Source organism: Salmo salar, chromosome 06 (genome assembly GCF_965601325.2).
Source record: "Salmo salar chromosome 06, fSalSal1, whole genome shotgun sequence".
NCBI lineage: Eukaryota > Metazoa > Chordata > Actinopteri > Salmoniformes > Salmonidae > Salmo > Salmo salar.
In genome coordinates this window covers 86,761,753-86,779,581 of record NC_138296.1, presented here as the reverse complement: position 1 = coordinate 86,779,581, position 17,829 = coordinate 86,761,753, and the positions used below count along the sequence as shown (strand labels likewise).

The following is a 17,829-nucleotide window of genomic DNA, read 5'->3' as shown; positions in this document are numbered from 1 at the left end:
TTTCGTGACAAAAAAATTCAAAATATTCCATTACCGTACTTCGAAGCATGTCAACCGCTGTTTAAAATCAATTTTTATGCTATTTTTCTCGTAAAAAAGCGATAATATTCCGACCGGGAGTGGTTGTTTTCGTTCAAAGAGATTTTTAAGCTGTCGCCTCCCCTTCATCTACACTGATTTGAAGTGGATCTAACAAGTGACATCAATAAGGGATCATAACTTTCACCTGGTCAGTCTGTCATGGGCAGAGGTCCTTAATGTTTTGTATACTCAGTGTATAAGTGAACAAGGGGTAGCCTATGTGTTTTTTGCCCTTCTCTATAACAATTGTTAAATTCTCACATACCCCCTCAATTCAAGCCATGTTTTTAACCATAACACATCAAACCCTCCACAGAAATTGATAGCTAGCATATAGCCTAAGGAGTGCATGGTGACAGTGATTGAATCTGTGAAACAGGTGAAACGGGTGAACCTGAATAGGGCTCCATTAAAGCCCTCATGTCCATGTTGATTTCAGAAAGAGTCCTATACAGTATCTACACAGTAATGGTGGCAGGCTGCAAACCATCCAGCCTAATCTATATTTTTAGAGGTGATAGGCCTATTTTAGCTAAATTGACAAATTCAATTGATTAGATTGCTCTTCCAATTTAATAATATTTATAAAGCATCGTATACATGTAGGTGTTCATGGTGAGATATTTCATAATAAACTGACTCGTAGGTGTTCCTGGTGAGATATTTCATAATAAACTGACTCGTAGGTGTTCATGGTGAGATATTTCATAATAAACTCACTCGTAGGTGTTCATGGTGAGATATTTCATAATAAACTCACTCGTAGGTGTTCATGGTGAGATATTTCATAATAATCTAACGTGTGACGTATACATAAACACTATGTCTACATGACTTGTGCGTGACGTGAACGCGTTGACAGTTCAATGCCTTAGAAAAATACCCGTGTCTCCGTTGACAGTCCATGTTAATTCATGACGGTATCTTATGGCGCTTGGAAGACGTTAGGTGACTTGGTGAGAGGTATCAGTAACTTAATTAGGCTTTTTTTAGGCCTGAAATCACTCGCTATACCAGTCATCCTGTTTGGACTGGAGAGTTGTTTACTGTTGTGTCCACTGTTCTCTTATGACTGTTCTGACTGTGTACTTTGGTCCAATGTTTTATGTGGGTGATTTCCACAAGATGTCGTTCCCTCATCTCAACCGACCCCTGTTGCCACCGGGAATCCCCCCTCCACAGTTCTCTGGTTTTCCTTCAGGTGAGTCGTCATAGACAGAGGTCCTGTCCTATGGACCTGTCTATGTAAATTATACAGGTAGTTAGTCAATTGTGAACATGCCTTTGATTTGTAAAGGATATATAATACTCTGCAAACTTTGTATTGATAGAGAAACATTAATATAATGGATGAGTTTCCCACTAGTAATTACAAGTTGGAGAGCCGTTCAAATGGATTTTTCCCAGTCGTATGTGGTAAACATATATACCAATGATATCGCTATGTCCCAGTATGGTGTCTGAGTGCACGGCCAGCGCCATCGAAGCCATCTCCATTTTGAAGTAGTACATTTTCTTCTACTACTTCTGAGTTGGCAAACAAACTGAAAGGTTGCCTTCTGCCATCTAGAGTGTGTTGTTTGAACAGGTATAAAGCCAAGTATGGCAATTTACTGCTAACTACAGTTATGGAATGTTTGCTCACAAGTATACAGTGCCTTCAGAAAGTTTTAACATCCCTTGTCTTTTTCCACATTTTGTTGTGTTACAGCCTGAATTTAAAATTGATTAAATTGAGATTTGTCGCTGGCCTGCACGCAATGGCCATAATGTCAAAGTTTATGTATTGAGAAATGTTTACTAATTAATTAAATGAAAAGCTGAAATGTCTTAAGGTAATAAAGTGGGGGGGAAAGTATTTGATCCCCTGCTGATTTTGTACGTTTGCCCACTTACAAAGAAATGATCAGTCTATAATTTTAATAGTAGGTTTATTTGAACAGTTAGAAACAGAATAACAACAACAAAAATCCAGAAAAACGCATGTCAAAAATGTTATAAAATGAATTACATTTTAATGAGGGCAATAAGTATTTGACACCTCTGCAAAACATGACTTAGAACTTGGTGGCAAAACCCTTGTTGGCAATCAGAGGTCAGACGTTTCTTGTAGTTGGCCACCAGGTTTGCACACATCTCAGGAGGGATTTTGTCCCACTCCTCTTTGCAGATCTTCTCCAAGTCATTAAGGTTTCAAGGCTGACGTTTGGCAACTCGAACCTTCAGCTCCCTCCACAGATTTCTCCCTCCAACACTTTCACCAGTTGTCCTCTGAGTCATTCAGATGTTCATTGGCAAACTTCAGACGGGCATGTATATATATTCTTGAGCAGGGGGACCTTGCGGGCGCTGCAGGATTTCAGTCCTTCACGGCGTAGTGTGTTACCAATTGTTTTCTTGGTGACTATGGTCCCAGCTGCCTTGAGATCATTGACAAGATCCTCCCGTGTAGTTCTGGGCTGATTCCTCACTGTTCTCATGATCATTGCAACTCCACGAGGTGAGATCTTGCATGGCGCCCCAGGCCGAGGGATATTGACAGTTCTTTTGTGTTTCTTCCATTTGCGAATAATCGCACCAACTGTTGTTACCTTCTCACCAAGCTGCTTGGCGATGGTCTTGTAGCCCATTCCAGCCTTGTGTAGGTCTACAATCTTGTTCCTGACATCCTTGGAGAGCTCTTTGGTCTTGGCCATGGTGGAGAGTTTGGAATCTGATTGATTGCTTCTGTGGACAGGTGTCTTTTTTTATAGGTAACAAGCTGCGGTTAGGAGCACTCCCTTTAAGAGTGTGCTCCTAATCTCAGCTCGTTACCTGTATAAAAGACACCCGGGAGCCAGAAATCTTTCTGATTGAGAGGGGGTCAAATACTTATTTCCCTCATTAAAATGCAAATCAATTTATAACATTTCTGGCATGCGTTTTTCTGGATATTTTGTTGTTATTCTGTCTCTCACTGTTCAAATAAACCTACCATTAAAATTATAGACTGATCCTTTCTTTGTCAGTGGGCAAACGTACAAAATCAGCAGGGGATCAAATACTTTTTTCCCCCACTGTAAGTATTCAACCCCTTTGTTATGGCAAGCCTTACCAAGTTCAGGCCTGAAAATGTGCTTAACAAGTCACATAATAAGTTGCATGGACTCACTCTGTGTGCAATAATAGGGTTTAACATGATTTTTGAATGACTACCTCATCTCTGTACCCAACACATACAATTATCTGTAAGGTTCCTCAGTTGAGCAGTGAATTTCAAACACAGATTCAACCACAAAGACCAGGGAGGTTTTCCAATGCCTCGCAAAGAAGGGCACCTAAAAAAAACAGATATTGAATATCCCTTTGAGCATGGTGAAGTTATTAATTACACTTTAGATGGTGTATCAATACACCCAGTCACTACAAAGATACAGGCGTCCTTCCTAACTCAGTTGCCGTAGCGGAAGGAAACCACTCAAGGATTTCACCATGAGGCCAATGGTGACTTTAAAACAGAGGTTAATGGCTGTGATAGGATAACACTGAGGATGGATCAACAACATTGTAGTTACTCCACAATACTAACTTAATTGACAGAGTGAAAAGAAGGAAGGCTGTACAGAGTAAAACATTCCAAAACATGCATCCTGTTTGCCACAAGGCACTTAAGTAATACTGCAAAAAATGTGGCAAGGCAGTTCACTTTTTGTCCTAAATACAAAGTATTATGTTTGGGGCAAATCCAATACAACACATTACTGAGTACCACTTTCCATATTTTCAAACATAGTCATGGCTGCATCATGTTATGTGGGTATGCTTGTAATTGTTACGGAATGGGTATTTTTCAGGATAGAAATAAACAGAATGGAGTTAAGTATAGGCAAAATCTTAGAGGAAACCTCGTTCAGTCTGATTTCCACCAGACACTGGGAGATTAATTCACCTTTCAGCAGGACAAGAACCTAAAACACAAGGCCAAATCTACACTGGAGTTGCTTACCTAGAAAACAGTGAATGTTCCTGAGTGGCCGAGTTACAGTTTTGACTTAAATCTGTTTGAAAATCTATGGCAAGACCTGGAAATGGTTGTCTAGCAATTATCAACAACCAATTTGACAGAGCTTGAAGAATTTTGAAAAGAATGATTGGCAAATGTTGCACAATCCAGGTGTGGAAAGCTCTTCGAGACTTACCCAGAAAGACTCACAGCTGTAATCGCAGCCAAAGGTGATTTGTAACATGTATTGACTCAGGGGATTGTGTTTTAGCATTGCATTTTTCATGAATTGTTTACAAATGTTAGAATTTTTCTTCCACTTTGACATTAGAGTTTTGTGTGTAGATCATGGACAAAAAAAAACATGTCATCCATTTCAATCCAACTTTGTAACACAACAAAATGTATAAAAGGTGAAGGTGTGAATACTTTCTGAAGGCACTGTAATTCATTGGCTGATGACCCGGATAGAATCATGTGATCCTTCCTTCACCCATAGGAAGTCCCACCCAGTTGACTACCTTAAAATGATGAAGCCCTTTGGTAATGTCCATACCAAAACAGGTTTTGTCCATCTATAGTTCTCTATCTAACTCTATGGTGGTAAAGTCCCACTTCCCACTTGATTACGAATGCACCAATACTGTGACACTTCCTGTATTTTGAAAGTTATATATCTTGGAAACTTGATTGCTGACATGCAAAACATTTCAGGAGTGTATCAACAGTGGACTAAAGAAACAAATACCTACAGATTGTTTTTGATTTTAATTTTCCTTTAATCCAAATATATTTTGTATACATTAATCCGGGTTATCACTTTTCTAGGTACCCCAATGATACCAGTCCACATGGGCATAATGACCCAGAACCCCACAGTCCTGGTACCCACCTCCATGCCCGTGGTCAGTAAGCCCGCGGCCCCCAGGAAGGAAGCTCCCCCGGACGAGAACAGCGGCCCCACCACCACAGTGTTTGTAGGAAACATCTCGGAGAAGGCCTCGGACATGCTGATTCGGAAGTTGCTGGCGGTGAGGAAGTGGAACTTGCATGTAGTCATATTGGAAAGAGACAGCAACCTTTTATTTAGGCTACAGACGGTGACCATGTCCCAATAACCAAACGAGCGCACTACATACTATTTATGAAAATGTTTAGTAAGAAGTATGCCACAGCCTTGGCATACTACCACAGCTAGAAAAATGAGCCAGATATTTCACCAGATGTATAAATGTGAAGCATCCGGTTGGCGTTTCCACTCACTACCAAATATGGTGATGAGGAAGCCCAGTGGGAAAAGATGGACCGGGATGGATTTTGTTCAGCGTTCTGCACATTTTCTCATCGATGAAACATTTGATTTCCATACAGTTTTCTGTTTCCAAAAATAGAATCTGTAACAAGTTTTTAAAAAGTGAGTTTAGAAGCCTCAAATCGTCAGGACATGGACTCTACGAGGTGTCAAGCGTTCTACAGGGATGCTGGCCCACGTTGACTCCAATGCTTCCCACAGTTGTGTCAAGTTGGCTGGATATCCTTTCGGTGGTGGACAATACTTGATACACACAGGAAACTGTTGAACATGAAAAACCCAGCAGCATAGCAGTTCTTGACACAAAGTGGTGTACCTGGCACCTACTACAATACCTCGTTCAAAGGCACTTAAATATTTTGTCTTGCCCATTCACCCTCTGAATGGCACGCATACACAATCCACTTCTCAAGGCTTAAAAATCTTTCTTTAACTTGTCTCCTTCCCTTCATCTACGCTGACTGAAGAGGATTTAACCAGTGATATCAATAAGGGATCATAGCTTTCACCTGGTCAGTCTGTCATGGAACGAGCAGGAGTCCTTAATAATGTTTTGTACACTCAGGGTTTAAACCGGAAAGGATAGTCTAACTGGCTAGCTAGGTTAAATATGAAGTTGTCATTCAACAACAGCAAGATTTTCAGGTATCCAGCTAACTTCAAGTCCTGCTAAAGCGCATAGCTAATGTTAGCTATTTAGCTAAAGTAAAGGCACTGCAGGCTGCAAATAACAATCTGTTTTCAAAGATGTACGATTAAATAGTCGTGATCCTATTAAGGACAGAACTGCAGGAAACTCTTTTTGCATCTTCAATTCGTTTATTATGTGTGTGTGTGTTTGTTTATATGTATGTATGTGTATGTTTATATTTTTTACTTTCAAAGAAATATCAAATCTCAAAGCCGTCCTTTTATTCAGTTTGAATGCATTGTGAGTGAGAAATTCCCCAAAAGTTTACAGTTCATTCATACTATATGAAAAGCCGAAATTAGTATGACACCTACGCATTTAAAGCATACTACATTTTCGAATTGTCACATACTATAAAACGTTATTTAAAACAATATATATATACTCCTCAGCCTACTATTTAGGACGCTGTTATGGGTATTCGGATACGGCCAATGTCTTTAGTCACACATCATATTAGTACAATGCAGCTTTCAAATAGACAATTCAAATCAGGATAGTTGTTTTGAGAGGTTTTCTGTTTTCGGTATGTGTATGAAGGTTCAGTTAGCCTTTGGGGTTCAACTGATTTGTAAAAGATGTTTATCTTTTGGCCAAATATTTTATTTCAATTTTTTTCTGGTTTTCACCTGATCAATGGTGAAAAAAGTACTCAATTGTCAAACTTGAGTAAAAGTAAAGATCTCTTAGTAGAAAATGACTCAAGTGAAAGTCACCCAGTAAAATCCTACTTGAGTAAAAGTCTAAGTATTTGGTTTTAAATATACTTGAGTATTAAAAGTAAATGGAATTTCTCAAATGTACTTAAGTATCGAAAGTATAAATCAGTTTCCAATTTCTTATATTAAGCAAACCAGATGGCACAATTTTCTTGTATTTATTGTTGACGGATAGCCAGGGGCACACTCCAACACTCAGACATAATTTACAAACAAAGCATTTGTGTTTAATGAGTCTGCCAGATCAGAGGCAGTAGGGATGACCAGGGATGTTCTCTTGATAAGTGTGTGAATTGGACCATTTTCCTGTCAAAATGTAACTTACTTTTGGGTGTCAGAGAAAATGTATGGAGTAAAAAGTACATTACTTTACTACATACCTAAAGAAAACAAAAGTAGGGAAAAATATTCATAGTAAAGTACAGATACCCCAAAAAACAAATTTAAGGAGTACTTTAAAGTATGTTTACTTAAGTACTTTACACCACTGCACCTGATACTCTATGATATAAATGTAAACCATCTTCTTTAGTAGGTCCATGTCATAAAGAAATGTTTCTCTCTTCAGAAATGTGGTCTGGTCCTAAGCTGGAAGCGAGTCCAAGGAGCCTCTGGAAAACTTCAAGGTAAAAACAGAACAGGTACAACATTTGTGAAATATTCTACCACCATGTAAGTCCAATGTCCCTCCCCCAGGCATGCTTTCTCAATCTGAAGCAACAACTATTTAGCATGCTCCTGGTCCATAGGCACTAATTATATATATATACCCCCCCCCCCCCAAAAAAAAAAAAAAAAAAAATATATATATATATATATATATGGAAACAGACTGAAACAGGGTGTGACTACGTGGACTTTCCCGATAAGAAACACTCATTTGAATTTTTGATTTTAATGAACACGACTCTGACAAAGCTATTCCTTAATTCCCCCGGTCCTCATCTCTCACACACACACACACACACACACACACACACAAAGCGTATTTTTGCTACAGTGTTTGTCGGTATGACACGATCACAAAGATAACAACCAAACAGCAGCAGGTAGGTGGCCAACCATTAGGTACATTCACAGGCCCTAATAGCTTGTGCCCCACGCAACTGGCTGCCCTGGATGAACATGTGACTTTCAGCACCGCAGACAGCGACCCAGCATGCCCAGTAGTCAGCATTACTGATCTGAGATGTGTACTAACACAACAGACATGTAATCATAGTAGATGGTGCAACAGCCCGTCCGTCTATCTCCTCACTGTTGGCCGTCAGTTTTAAAAAGAGATGATGGCAAGGGATGAGTCATCCTTGATCGGTCCGGTTTCGACTATGTCTTTATCCGTTTCAGTGCAGAAAATGACCTCTCAATGAACGCTATTGTGGCTGTTATAGTGAGGACCAGCTGCAGTAACTTTGTCGCCTCGGGGACCTTCTGTGTCAGGTCATGCTGGAACAAAAAGGAGCTGTCCAGTTCATTTGTCTCCTATAATTTGTGAACTGTACAATCTGACAAGATCAGCCTCAAGTCTAACGAAGTCAAAGTACTTGCAGTATTTTGATGAGCATTTTATTTAGTGTAGTTCACTAAGCCAAGGAAATGAAGTTCACCAAAGTGGTCAAACCTGGCTCTCATCTGAACATTGATATTGTCCAGTATGTTGGAGTAGATTCGCCCTCTACTCTGATCAGGTGTTTACTACGAGTTTCTGCCAGGCACAGTTCATTGCATTTATGCTCGAATCGCTCATATAAACTATGAACATCTTGTCACTGCTGTTCTAGTTCTTTCATTGTGTCGTTTCTATGGGTACGGCAGACACACATCCATCACTTTGTTCTGCAGAACCTGGAGCAGCGCATCAGTTTTATTGAAAATTCTATCATAGGTCATGAGCAAAAAGCAAACATGATGGCCATCTTTAAATGGGCTGCTACCTGTTAAATGTTTTTCAGCAAAGGCCTGTAATAGTTCCACATAGTTGTCCCTGGGCCTGTTTGATGAGCTGGCACTGTCATCGTTGCCACGAAATGCCATCTCCTGTTTACCCTGGTAGCATTAATTAGCTAGGTCTTTCAAAATCTGGTTCTCTTTAACTTTGCATTGTGCATATTGATGTTCAATGAAGAGTGGAGAATAGCAGGCATTGGAAGCAGTAGAGTCGGCTGCTAGCGGTGCAGCCACAGAGCCAGTCATTCTGATACCACTCGTGTTATTTTCTGTCCCTTTTGATGTAGGTCCCTCAGCTCAGGTGCTAGTCTTCCATCCCTTATCACCCTGTTTCGCTAGAAAATCCAACTTTAAACTGTTTCAGATGCAATACGTTAGCCGCCCTGATCAGCTTGTTTTAGCTAGCAGTAAAACGAACGTAACCGCCAAAAGGCGGCAGTTGACATGTGACGTCCACAGGCAGGAGCGAGCCCTGCCTATCCCATTACTTTTTTCACACCAATGCACATTTTGTTGTTTTAGTGCAATGAAAATGAATGGGACATACTGACACATGAAAAGCAGCAAAGCTCTCGGCCTGCCTTTCAGTGTGTATGGTAGAAACATGCATGCACAAGTCCTGTCAATGCCTTGCATTGAGTTTGAAGGGCGGGAGAAAGGCACACAGCAAGGCTGCCAATTTGGGAAGTAAGTACTAGTTCAGAAATCAATTTTAGCATGTAGAAAAGATGACTAAATGATTGACAATTTATTTTTCATTTGTTATTTTTTTCATTTTTACAGGGTAGGCCCAGCCTACTACACTGCCGTCACTGATTCCTGGTGGTGAATCTGCGCTGGTGTGTGATAAACACTGTGCCATCCCTCCTGTCTCCTCTATTCTCTATAGCTTTTGGATTCTGTGAGTACAAGGAACCAGAGTCGACGCTGCGGGCCCTGCGACTGCTCCACGAGCTGCAGATCGGGGAGAAGAAGCTGCTGGTGAAGGTGGACGCCAAGACCAAGGCCCAGCTGGACGAGTGGAAGGCCAAGAAGAAGAGTAGCACCAACGGCAATGGGGTGGGGAGTGGGGACACGCTGCAATCAGGATCACCTTTATACGCAAAGTACATTTACATAGAACTGGAATTAGATTTGGTGAAATGGTGCTGCCACAGTAAACAGAATCGACAGGTCAAATATATCGACCATCAAAATAGAGTGGATAGAACGGGCTTCCCCATTCATTCTATTTCTATGATATCAACAACGAATTAACACATGCAGATGGGAGAGGGGAACGTTTCTTGCAATCTGAATGACAATGTAATCTAGTGGAGGCTAAGATGGACCAAGCACTAGGAAGCAGGGCTGCCTAAACAAATGGGCAACTCTGTCCCGAAAGGCCTGGAACAAAACAGCCCCTTATCATTCAATTTCGACTAGTTAGGCTGAGTCGACTTATAATACTTATTATAATACTAACCTGCCTGCCACCTCTCTCCCTCTTTCCCTCTCTTTGCCTTCTCTTTCTTTCTCCTCTCGCTCTCTCTGTGTTTGTGATAGAAGGCGGAAGCAGAGGATGGAAAAGAGGAGGAAGAGGAGGAGGTGATCGACAAGGACACCCAGATGCGGGACCAGATCGTCAAGGGCACCATCGACGGGCTGATCCGAGAGTACGCCAGCGATCTCAAAGCTCCCTTGAATGATGATGAATCTCAGCAACGCAGGAAAAGGAAAGAGAAAAAAGAGGAGGTACGTGGAGATCCTTTCTCTGTTATCACTCTGGGGGGGATCCTTTCTCTGTTATCACTCTGGGGGGGGATCCTTTCTCTGTTATCACTCTGGGGGGGATCCTTTCTCTGTTATCACTCTGGGGGGATCCTTTCTCTGTTATCACTCTGGGGGGGATCCTTTCTCTGTTATCACTCTGGGGGGGATCCTTTCTCTGTTATCACTCTGGGGGGGGAATCCTTTCTCTGTTATCACTCTGGGGGGGGGGATCCTTTCTCTGTTATCACTCTGGGGGGGGGGATCCTTTCTCTGTTATCACTCTGGGGGGGGGGGATCCTTTCTCTGTTATCACTCTGGGGGGGATCCTTTCTCTGTTATCACTCTGGGGGGGAATCCTTTCTCTGTTATCACTCTGGGGGGGGGGATCCTTTCTCTGTTATCACTCTGGGGGGGGGGATCCTTTCTCTGTTATCACTCTGGGGGGGATCCTTTCTCTGTTATCACTCTGGGGGGGGATCCTTTCTCTGTTATCACTCTGGGGGGGGGGGATCCTTTCTCTGTTATCACTCTGGGGGGGGGGGATCCTTTCTCTGTTATCACTCTGGGGGGGGGGGATCCTTTCTCTGTTATCACTCTGGGGGGGGGGATCCTTTCTCTGTTATCACTCTGGGGGGGATCCTTTCTCTGTTATCACTCTGGGGGGGATCCTTTCTCTGTTATCACTCTGGGGGGGGGTCCTTTCTCTGTTATCACTCTGGGGGGGATCCTTTCTCTGTTATCACTCTGGGGGGGGGGGATCCTTTCTCTGTTATCACTCTGGGGGGGGGGGTCCTTTCTCTGTTATCACTCTGGGGGGGATCCTTTCTCTGTTATCACTCTGGGGGGGGGGGATCCTTTCTCTGTTATCACTCTGGGGGGGGGGATCCTTTCTCTGTTATCACTCTGGGGGGGGGGATCCTTTCTCTGTTATCACTCTGGGGGGGATCCTTTCTCTGTTATCACTCTGGGGGGATCCTTTCTCTGTTATCACTCTGGGGGGATCCTTTCTCTGTTATCACTCTGGGGGGGTCCTCTGGGGGGGATCCTTTCTCTGTTATCACTCTGGGGGGGGTCCTTTCTCTGTTATCACTCTGGGGGGATCCTTTCTCTGTTATCACTCTGGGGGGAATCCTTTCTCTGTTATCACTCTGGGGGGGGGGGGATCCTTTCTCTGTTATCACTCTGGGGGGGATCCTTTCTCTGTTATCACTCTGGGGGGGGGGATCCTTTCTCTGTTATCACTCTGGGGGGGGGGATCCTTTCTCTGTTATCACTCTGGGGGGGATCCTTTCTCTGTTATCACTCTGGGGGGGGGGGATCCTTTCTCTGTTATCACTCTGGGGGGGGGGATCCTTTCTCTGTTATCACTCTGGGGGGGATCCTTTCTCTGTTATCACTCTGGGGGGATCCTTTCTCTGTTATCACTCTGGGGGGGGATCCTTTCTCTGTTATCACTCTGGGGGGGGGGGATCCTTTCTCTGTTATCACTCTGGGGGGGGGATCCTTTCTCTGTTATCACTCTGGGGGGGGGGGATCCTTTCTCTGTTATCACTCTGGGGGGGGAGGGATCCTTTCTCTGTTATCACTCTGGGGGGGGGATCCTTTCTCTGTTATCACTCTGGGGGGGGAATCCTTTCTCTGTTATCACTCTGGGGGGGGGGGGATCCTTTCTCTGTTATCACTCTGGGGGGGGGGATCCTTTCTCTGTTATCACTCTGGGGGGGGGGGAATCCTTTCTCTGTTATCACTCTGGGGGGGATCCTTTCTCTGTTATCACTCTGGGGGGGGATCCTTTCTCTGTTATCACTCTGGGGGGAGGGGATCCTTTCTCTGTTATCACTCTGGGGGGGGGGATCCTTTCTCTGTTATCACTCTGGGGGGGGGGGATCCTTTCTCTGTTATCACTCTGGGGGGGGGATCCTTTCTCTGTTATCACTCTGGGGGGGATCCTTTCTCTGTTATCACTCTGGGGGCGATCCTTTCTCTGTTATCACTCTGGGGGGGGAATCCTTTCTCTGTTATCACTCTGGGGGGGGGGGGGATCCTTTCTCTGTTATCACTCTGGGCGGGGGGGGTCCTTTCTCTTATCACTCTGGGGGGGGGGGGGGGGGGGAGATCCGTTCTCTGTTATCACTCTGGGGGGGGGGTCCTTTCTCTTATCACTCTGGGGGGGGGGGGGGGTCCGTTCTCTGTAACCTGATATGCATTGGTTGGGGTTGTGATATTGTATTTTGGGCACATTATACATTTACTGATACACAAAGCTCTTGGACAGGGCTTAAGTCTAGTCCTGGACTTAAAAGCTTTTTCAATGTAGATTCTACCTGGAGTATGCTTTTTAGACCAAGAATAAGCATAATCTGTGTCTGGGAAACTGGCCCACAGCTCTAGGTGTTTCTTCAGGTTGTGTGATCTGTGTAAATGGCAACACTACGCTAACATGCTGACGACACCGCTCGCGTCGCGTGCGCAAAATGCAAAATAAATGTAGAAATCTAAATGATTCATTTATTGCACCCACACTGCTCGCGTGCGCCAACAAGCATCTGCGTTGCCAGGCGCTAAAATAGAAGTCAGCTCTATTTGTGATGCAGCTCGCGCTGCAAGTCCTGGCTCTCCCATCTCCTCATTGGTTATACCCACGTGGGTGACTGAAAGACAAACGAGGTCAGTGGTGGTAATGACCTAATTTATGAAAGTTGCCCATCACAATATAAAGTCAAGAGAAGAAAAGGCCTAGAAGGAGGAGAGATGACGAGAAACGATTCGGTTGACAGTTTTATGTGTGGATTAATTGGTGGAGTAGAGGACCTTGTGCATTTCAGGTAAAATAACAACTTAATGTTTATATCCCAGGACAAATTAGCTAGCAACAGCAAGCTAGCTAGCTAAATTGCCATAAATGTTTAATGCTTTTCGACCTGTCCCCAAATGAATGTAATTGGTTCAGTTTGTTTTGATATTTTAACCTGCGTGCCGTCATCGCGTTTGGTGTGGGGGGACAAAATACATTTATGCACGATGGCGCATGCGCACAGCTGGTTTGGGTTCCGTGTAAGAAATGGTCCCCAGTTGACGGCATGACCCTGAACAATGTCCCATTTGCCTGCATCCCATTGTCCCTTAGGAGGATATCAACGCAATTGACGGGTTGGAGGATGACAAGAGAGACCTGATTTCCAGAGAGATCAGTAAATTCCGCGACACCCACAAGGTACAGTAGCGTATTCATCTCTCTCACTCACATTGCAGGTTTGGGAAAAGAAGCTACACATGCTAGTAGTACACTCCTTTTAGTTTTCACACTTACTGCTAGTGGACACTTGCACAAAGACCCTTTCATGATTGTACTCTAAATATAGGATGGGAGAATAGTAACATTTTTATACCAAAATATTGTATACATTGCTCTAAAATCAGATTTTGATTGGCAATGTCAGAAATTTAGAAATATCTGGATTTTTACCATGTCATTTCAATGTTATCTACAGTCTGTTCCAACACGAATAGTTGTCCGATTTCTAGTATTGTCACCGTTTTCAAACCTAATTTGACTCGTGTGATGGCGGAACACTTATTTGTGTATATTAGGGTATTTAGGTGTGACAGTACAGATGGTTAGATCCATAAGTCATTCATCACACACAAACAAAATGCATGGCGACAATGTAAAGTTACCTTAAAGCTAATCTATTCATTAAACCCAACCATTATGATAGACATCATATGGTGACTAAAGCAAGATGAATCTCAGAGCTTTGGAAAAAGTTGTCGAGGATAGGATGTAAGTATGAGCTTTCCTTTATTTTGTACATATACTGGACGCCCCCCTCTCGAAGACTCGCATAGGGGCAACTGCACAGGCACTCTGGCGTACGTTTGTGACTGGAACCTTAGGAGAACCTCTAAACAATACACAGCCAACCGTTTCCATTAGATACATGTCAACATGACATTGGTCTTGCTCCTATTTACCATATGGGGACAGAAACATGCTGATTCGATTTCCAACATTTTATCATGTTATCCCCAAGCCGTAGAGGCCAGTGAACCTGTGTGAGTCCTCTGTAAATTGTTTATTCTACATAATGTGTGTGAAAGTCACTGAGACTCAATAACCACTGTTATAGCAGGGAGGGGGGGGCGCCCCTCCACAGCACTCTGTGTTCTGAAGACCAGTTGGGTAAGTCCCAATCCACCCTGTCGATGAGTGTGTGTGTGTTAGGGCTTTTCTCTCTCTCTCTCGTTGTTTTTTCTGTCCGTTACTTTAGCTCTTTCTTTCTCCCTTGTTTAACTTGTCTGTCTCCTTTTCCACCTGATTCCAGTTGCCATTCACCCTCTTCATTTACATGTGCCCATTATTTGAGTTGTTTTCAAAGTTCATTATTTACAGCAGTAGACTTGCAGTAAAGGAGCTCCTAATACACAATGAGATGTCTCCAGTGTGAATGGTAAGGCCTATGGTTAATATATAAGAGGGGAGAGTAATGTACCTATGGCCTACATGCAGTTAATTAGTGACTCTATGCCCAAGCTGTCACCGGTAGAACACAGAGCAAGGTAAGTTGAAGTAGGAAGACAGACTAACCAATTAGATCCAGGAACAAGATTGATTAAGACTCATCTCACTTCCAGCCATGCCCATAGTACCTGTGCTCTGTCTTTTCCGTCCCCACCCCTCTCTTTTCCGTCCCCACCCCTCTCTTTTCCGTCCCCACCCCTCTCTTTTCCGTCCCCACCCCTCTCTTTTCCGTCCCCACCCCTCTCTTCTCCGTCCCCTCCCCCACCCCTCTCTTCTCCGTCCCCCTCCTGCCTCCGTCCCCCCCACCTCTCTCTCTCCTGCCTCCGTCCCCCCCACCTCTCTCTCTCCTGCCTCCGTCCCCCCCCACCTCTCTCTCCTGCCTCCGTCCCCCCCCACCTCTCTCTCCTGCCTCCGTCCCCCCCCACCTCTCTCTCCTGCCTCCGTCCCCCCACCTCTCTCTCCTGCCTCCGTCCCCCCCCACCTCTCTCTCCTGCCTCCGTCCCCCCCACCTCTCTCTCCTGCCTCCGTCCCCCCCACCTCTCTCTCCTGCCTCCGTCCCCCCCATCTCTCTCCTGCCTCCGTCCCCCCCATCTCTCTCCTGCCTCCGTCCCCCCATCTCTCTCCTGCCTCCGTCCCCCCCATCTCTCTCTCTGCTGCCTCCGTCCCCCCCCCATCTCTCTCTGCTGCCTCCGTCCCCCCATCTCTCTCTCCTGCCTCCGTCCCCCCCATCTCTCTCTGCTGCCTCCGTCCCCCCCCATCTCTCTCTCCTGCCTCCGTCCCCCCCATCTCTCTCTGCTGCCTCCGTCCCCCCCCATCTCTCTCTGCTGCCTCCGTCCCCCCATCTCTCTCTCCTGCCTCCGTCCCCCCCCATCTCTCTCTGCTGCCTCCGTCCCCCCATCTCTCTCTGCTGCCTCCGTCCCCCCCATCTCTCTCTGCTGCCTCCGTCCCCCCCCATCTCTCTCTCCTGCCTCCGTCCCCCCCACCTCTCTCTCCTGCCTCCGTCCCCCCCCACCTCTCTCTCCTGCCTCCGTCCCCCCCCACCTCTCTCTCCTGCCTCCGTCCCCCCCCCACCTCTCTCTCCTGCCTCCGTCCCCCCATCTCTCTCTCTCCTGCCTCCGTCCCCCCCATCTCTCTCTCTCCTGCCTCCGTCCCCCCCCATCTCTCTCTGCTGCCTCCGTCCCCCCCCCATCTCTCTCTGCTGCCTCCGTCCCCCCCCCCATCTCTCTCTGCTGCCTCCGTCCCCCCCCCCATCTCTCTCTGCTGCCTCCGTCCCCCCCCATCTCTCTCTGCTGCCTCCGTCCCCCCCATCTCTCTCTGCTGCCTCCGTCCCCCCCCATCTCTCTCTGCTGCCTCCGTCCCCCCCATCTCTCTCTGCTGCCTCCGTCCCCCCCCATCTCTCTCTGCTGCCTCCGTCCCCCCCCATCTCTCTCTGCTGCCTCCGTCCCCCCCATCTCTCTCTGCTGCCTCCGTCCCCCCCATCTCTCTCTGCTGCCTCCGTCCCCCCCATCTCTCTCTGCTGCCTCCGTCCCCCCCATCTCTCTCTGCTGCCTCCGTCCCCCCCATCTCTCTCTGCTGCCTCCGTCCCCCCCATCTCTCTCTGCTGCCTCCGTCCCCCCCCCATCTCTCTCTGCTGCCTCCGTTCCCCCCCCCCCCCATCTCTCTCTGCTGCCTCCGTCCCCCCCATCTCTCTCTGCTGCCTCCGTCCCCCCCCCCATCTCTCTCTCCTGCCCCCCCCCATCTCTCTCTTCTGCCTATTGTTTTGGTCTTAAGCTGCACTAGACCCATGGCTCTGTAGTTCTGGTCAGGACAACCATCTGTTGTTCATTATGGACCAATGGACTGCTTTTATGTCAAGAGCAGACAGCTATCGGAATCCTGTGGTCTCAACCCGACACATACATGACAAACACAATGCATTCAGAATGTGTGGCTTATAATTGTAGCTGTAAATCACTTCAGAGTACATGGGGAGCCATGGGTGTAGCTGCTAGGAGGGAAAGATGTCTCTGAGTGTGTCTGGGAAAGTGAGTCACGGGAGAACTACCGAAGACTGAAGCAGGGGTAAGAGTCTCTACAATTTAATTTACCTGTACAAAAAATGTGATAAAACTACAGTATGTAAAAAGATGTACCTGGATTTTTCACAGCTTTGTTTTTAGCAATGTACCCCATTTTGAAGTTAATGGTTGTTTTTTTTAATGATTTGCTTGAGAAAGAAGTGAGAGAATCTCATGATGTTTCGTTTGTGGATCGTTTGACCTGCTTTTCCTCCCAGGCCTAACTGGTATAGGCTTGTAGGGGCAGCGAAGAGCTGAAATCCGTAGTTCCACACCTGTAAGTCACCAACAACTAGTTTAACAAAAGGATTGACGCTTGTTCTTTCTGTTTCTCCTGTAATAAGGACACTTGACTTTGCGGAGAAAAAGCATTGTCTATCAAGCAGGGCCTTTTTGTAGTTGTGAATGCCTGTGATGTTACACATGGCCAACAAGATGTCTTCTTTCACCTCAGTGGTTTCCAGTGTCTCTGGTTAGCTTGTAAGTCACCCTGCTTAACAATTATTCTACTATATTATTCTACTATATTATTCTACTATATTGATACTATCAGAGGTCTGCATCTGGCCCCAAGACAGATTTTTGATTTGGCCCACAAGGTAGTCTGGGGGAAAGAACTAAAATAATTAGACAAGGACAAAGAAGTGCTGGGTCTTGCGACAAGGGACAGCTTGTTGTTGTTTTCCCATAGAAATGCTTTGCCCTCCATAGAGCGCCTGTTTTCCCATAAACTCTTAGCCCTGCCATACAGCACCTGTTGTGCCAA

At 45.4% G+C, this 17,829-nt stretch overlaps 1 protein-coding gene across 4 annotated transcripts in view; it reads left to right on the top strand.

The window, feature by feature from the left end:
* Window positions 1-17,829, top strand: part of LOC106608217 (RNA-binding protein 25) — a 31,163-nt gene that overhangs the window by 4,887 nt on the left and 8,447 nt on the right. Inside the window, exons 2-7 of one of the 4 annotated variants that reach the window (XM_045721090.2) lie at window positions 1,207-1,282; window positions 4,892-5,094; window positions 7,354-7,411; window positions 9,622-9,791; window positions 10,281-10,466; window positions 13,612-13,698. In XM_045721090.2, the coding sequence (XP_045577046.1) occupies window positions 1,207-1,282; window positions 4,892-5,094; window positions 7,354-7,411; window positions 9,622-9,791; window positions 10,281-10,466; window positions 13,612-13,698 (780 nt within the window). Of the gene's footprint in view, window positions 1-1,206; window positions 1,283-4,891; window positions 5,095-7,353; window positions 7,427-9,621; window positions 9,792-10,277; window positions 10,467-13,611; window positions 13,699-17,829 lie in introns of all 4 variants that reach the window. The other 3 variants (XM_045721089.2, XM_045721088.2, XM_014206048.3) reach the window with 3 other exon arrangements.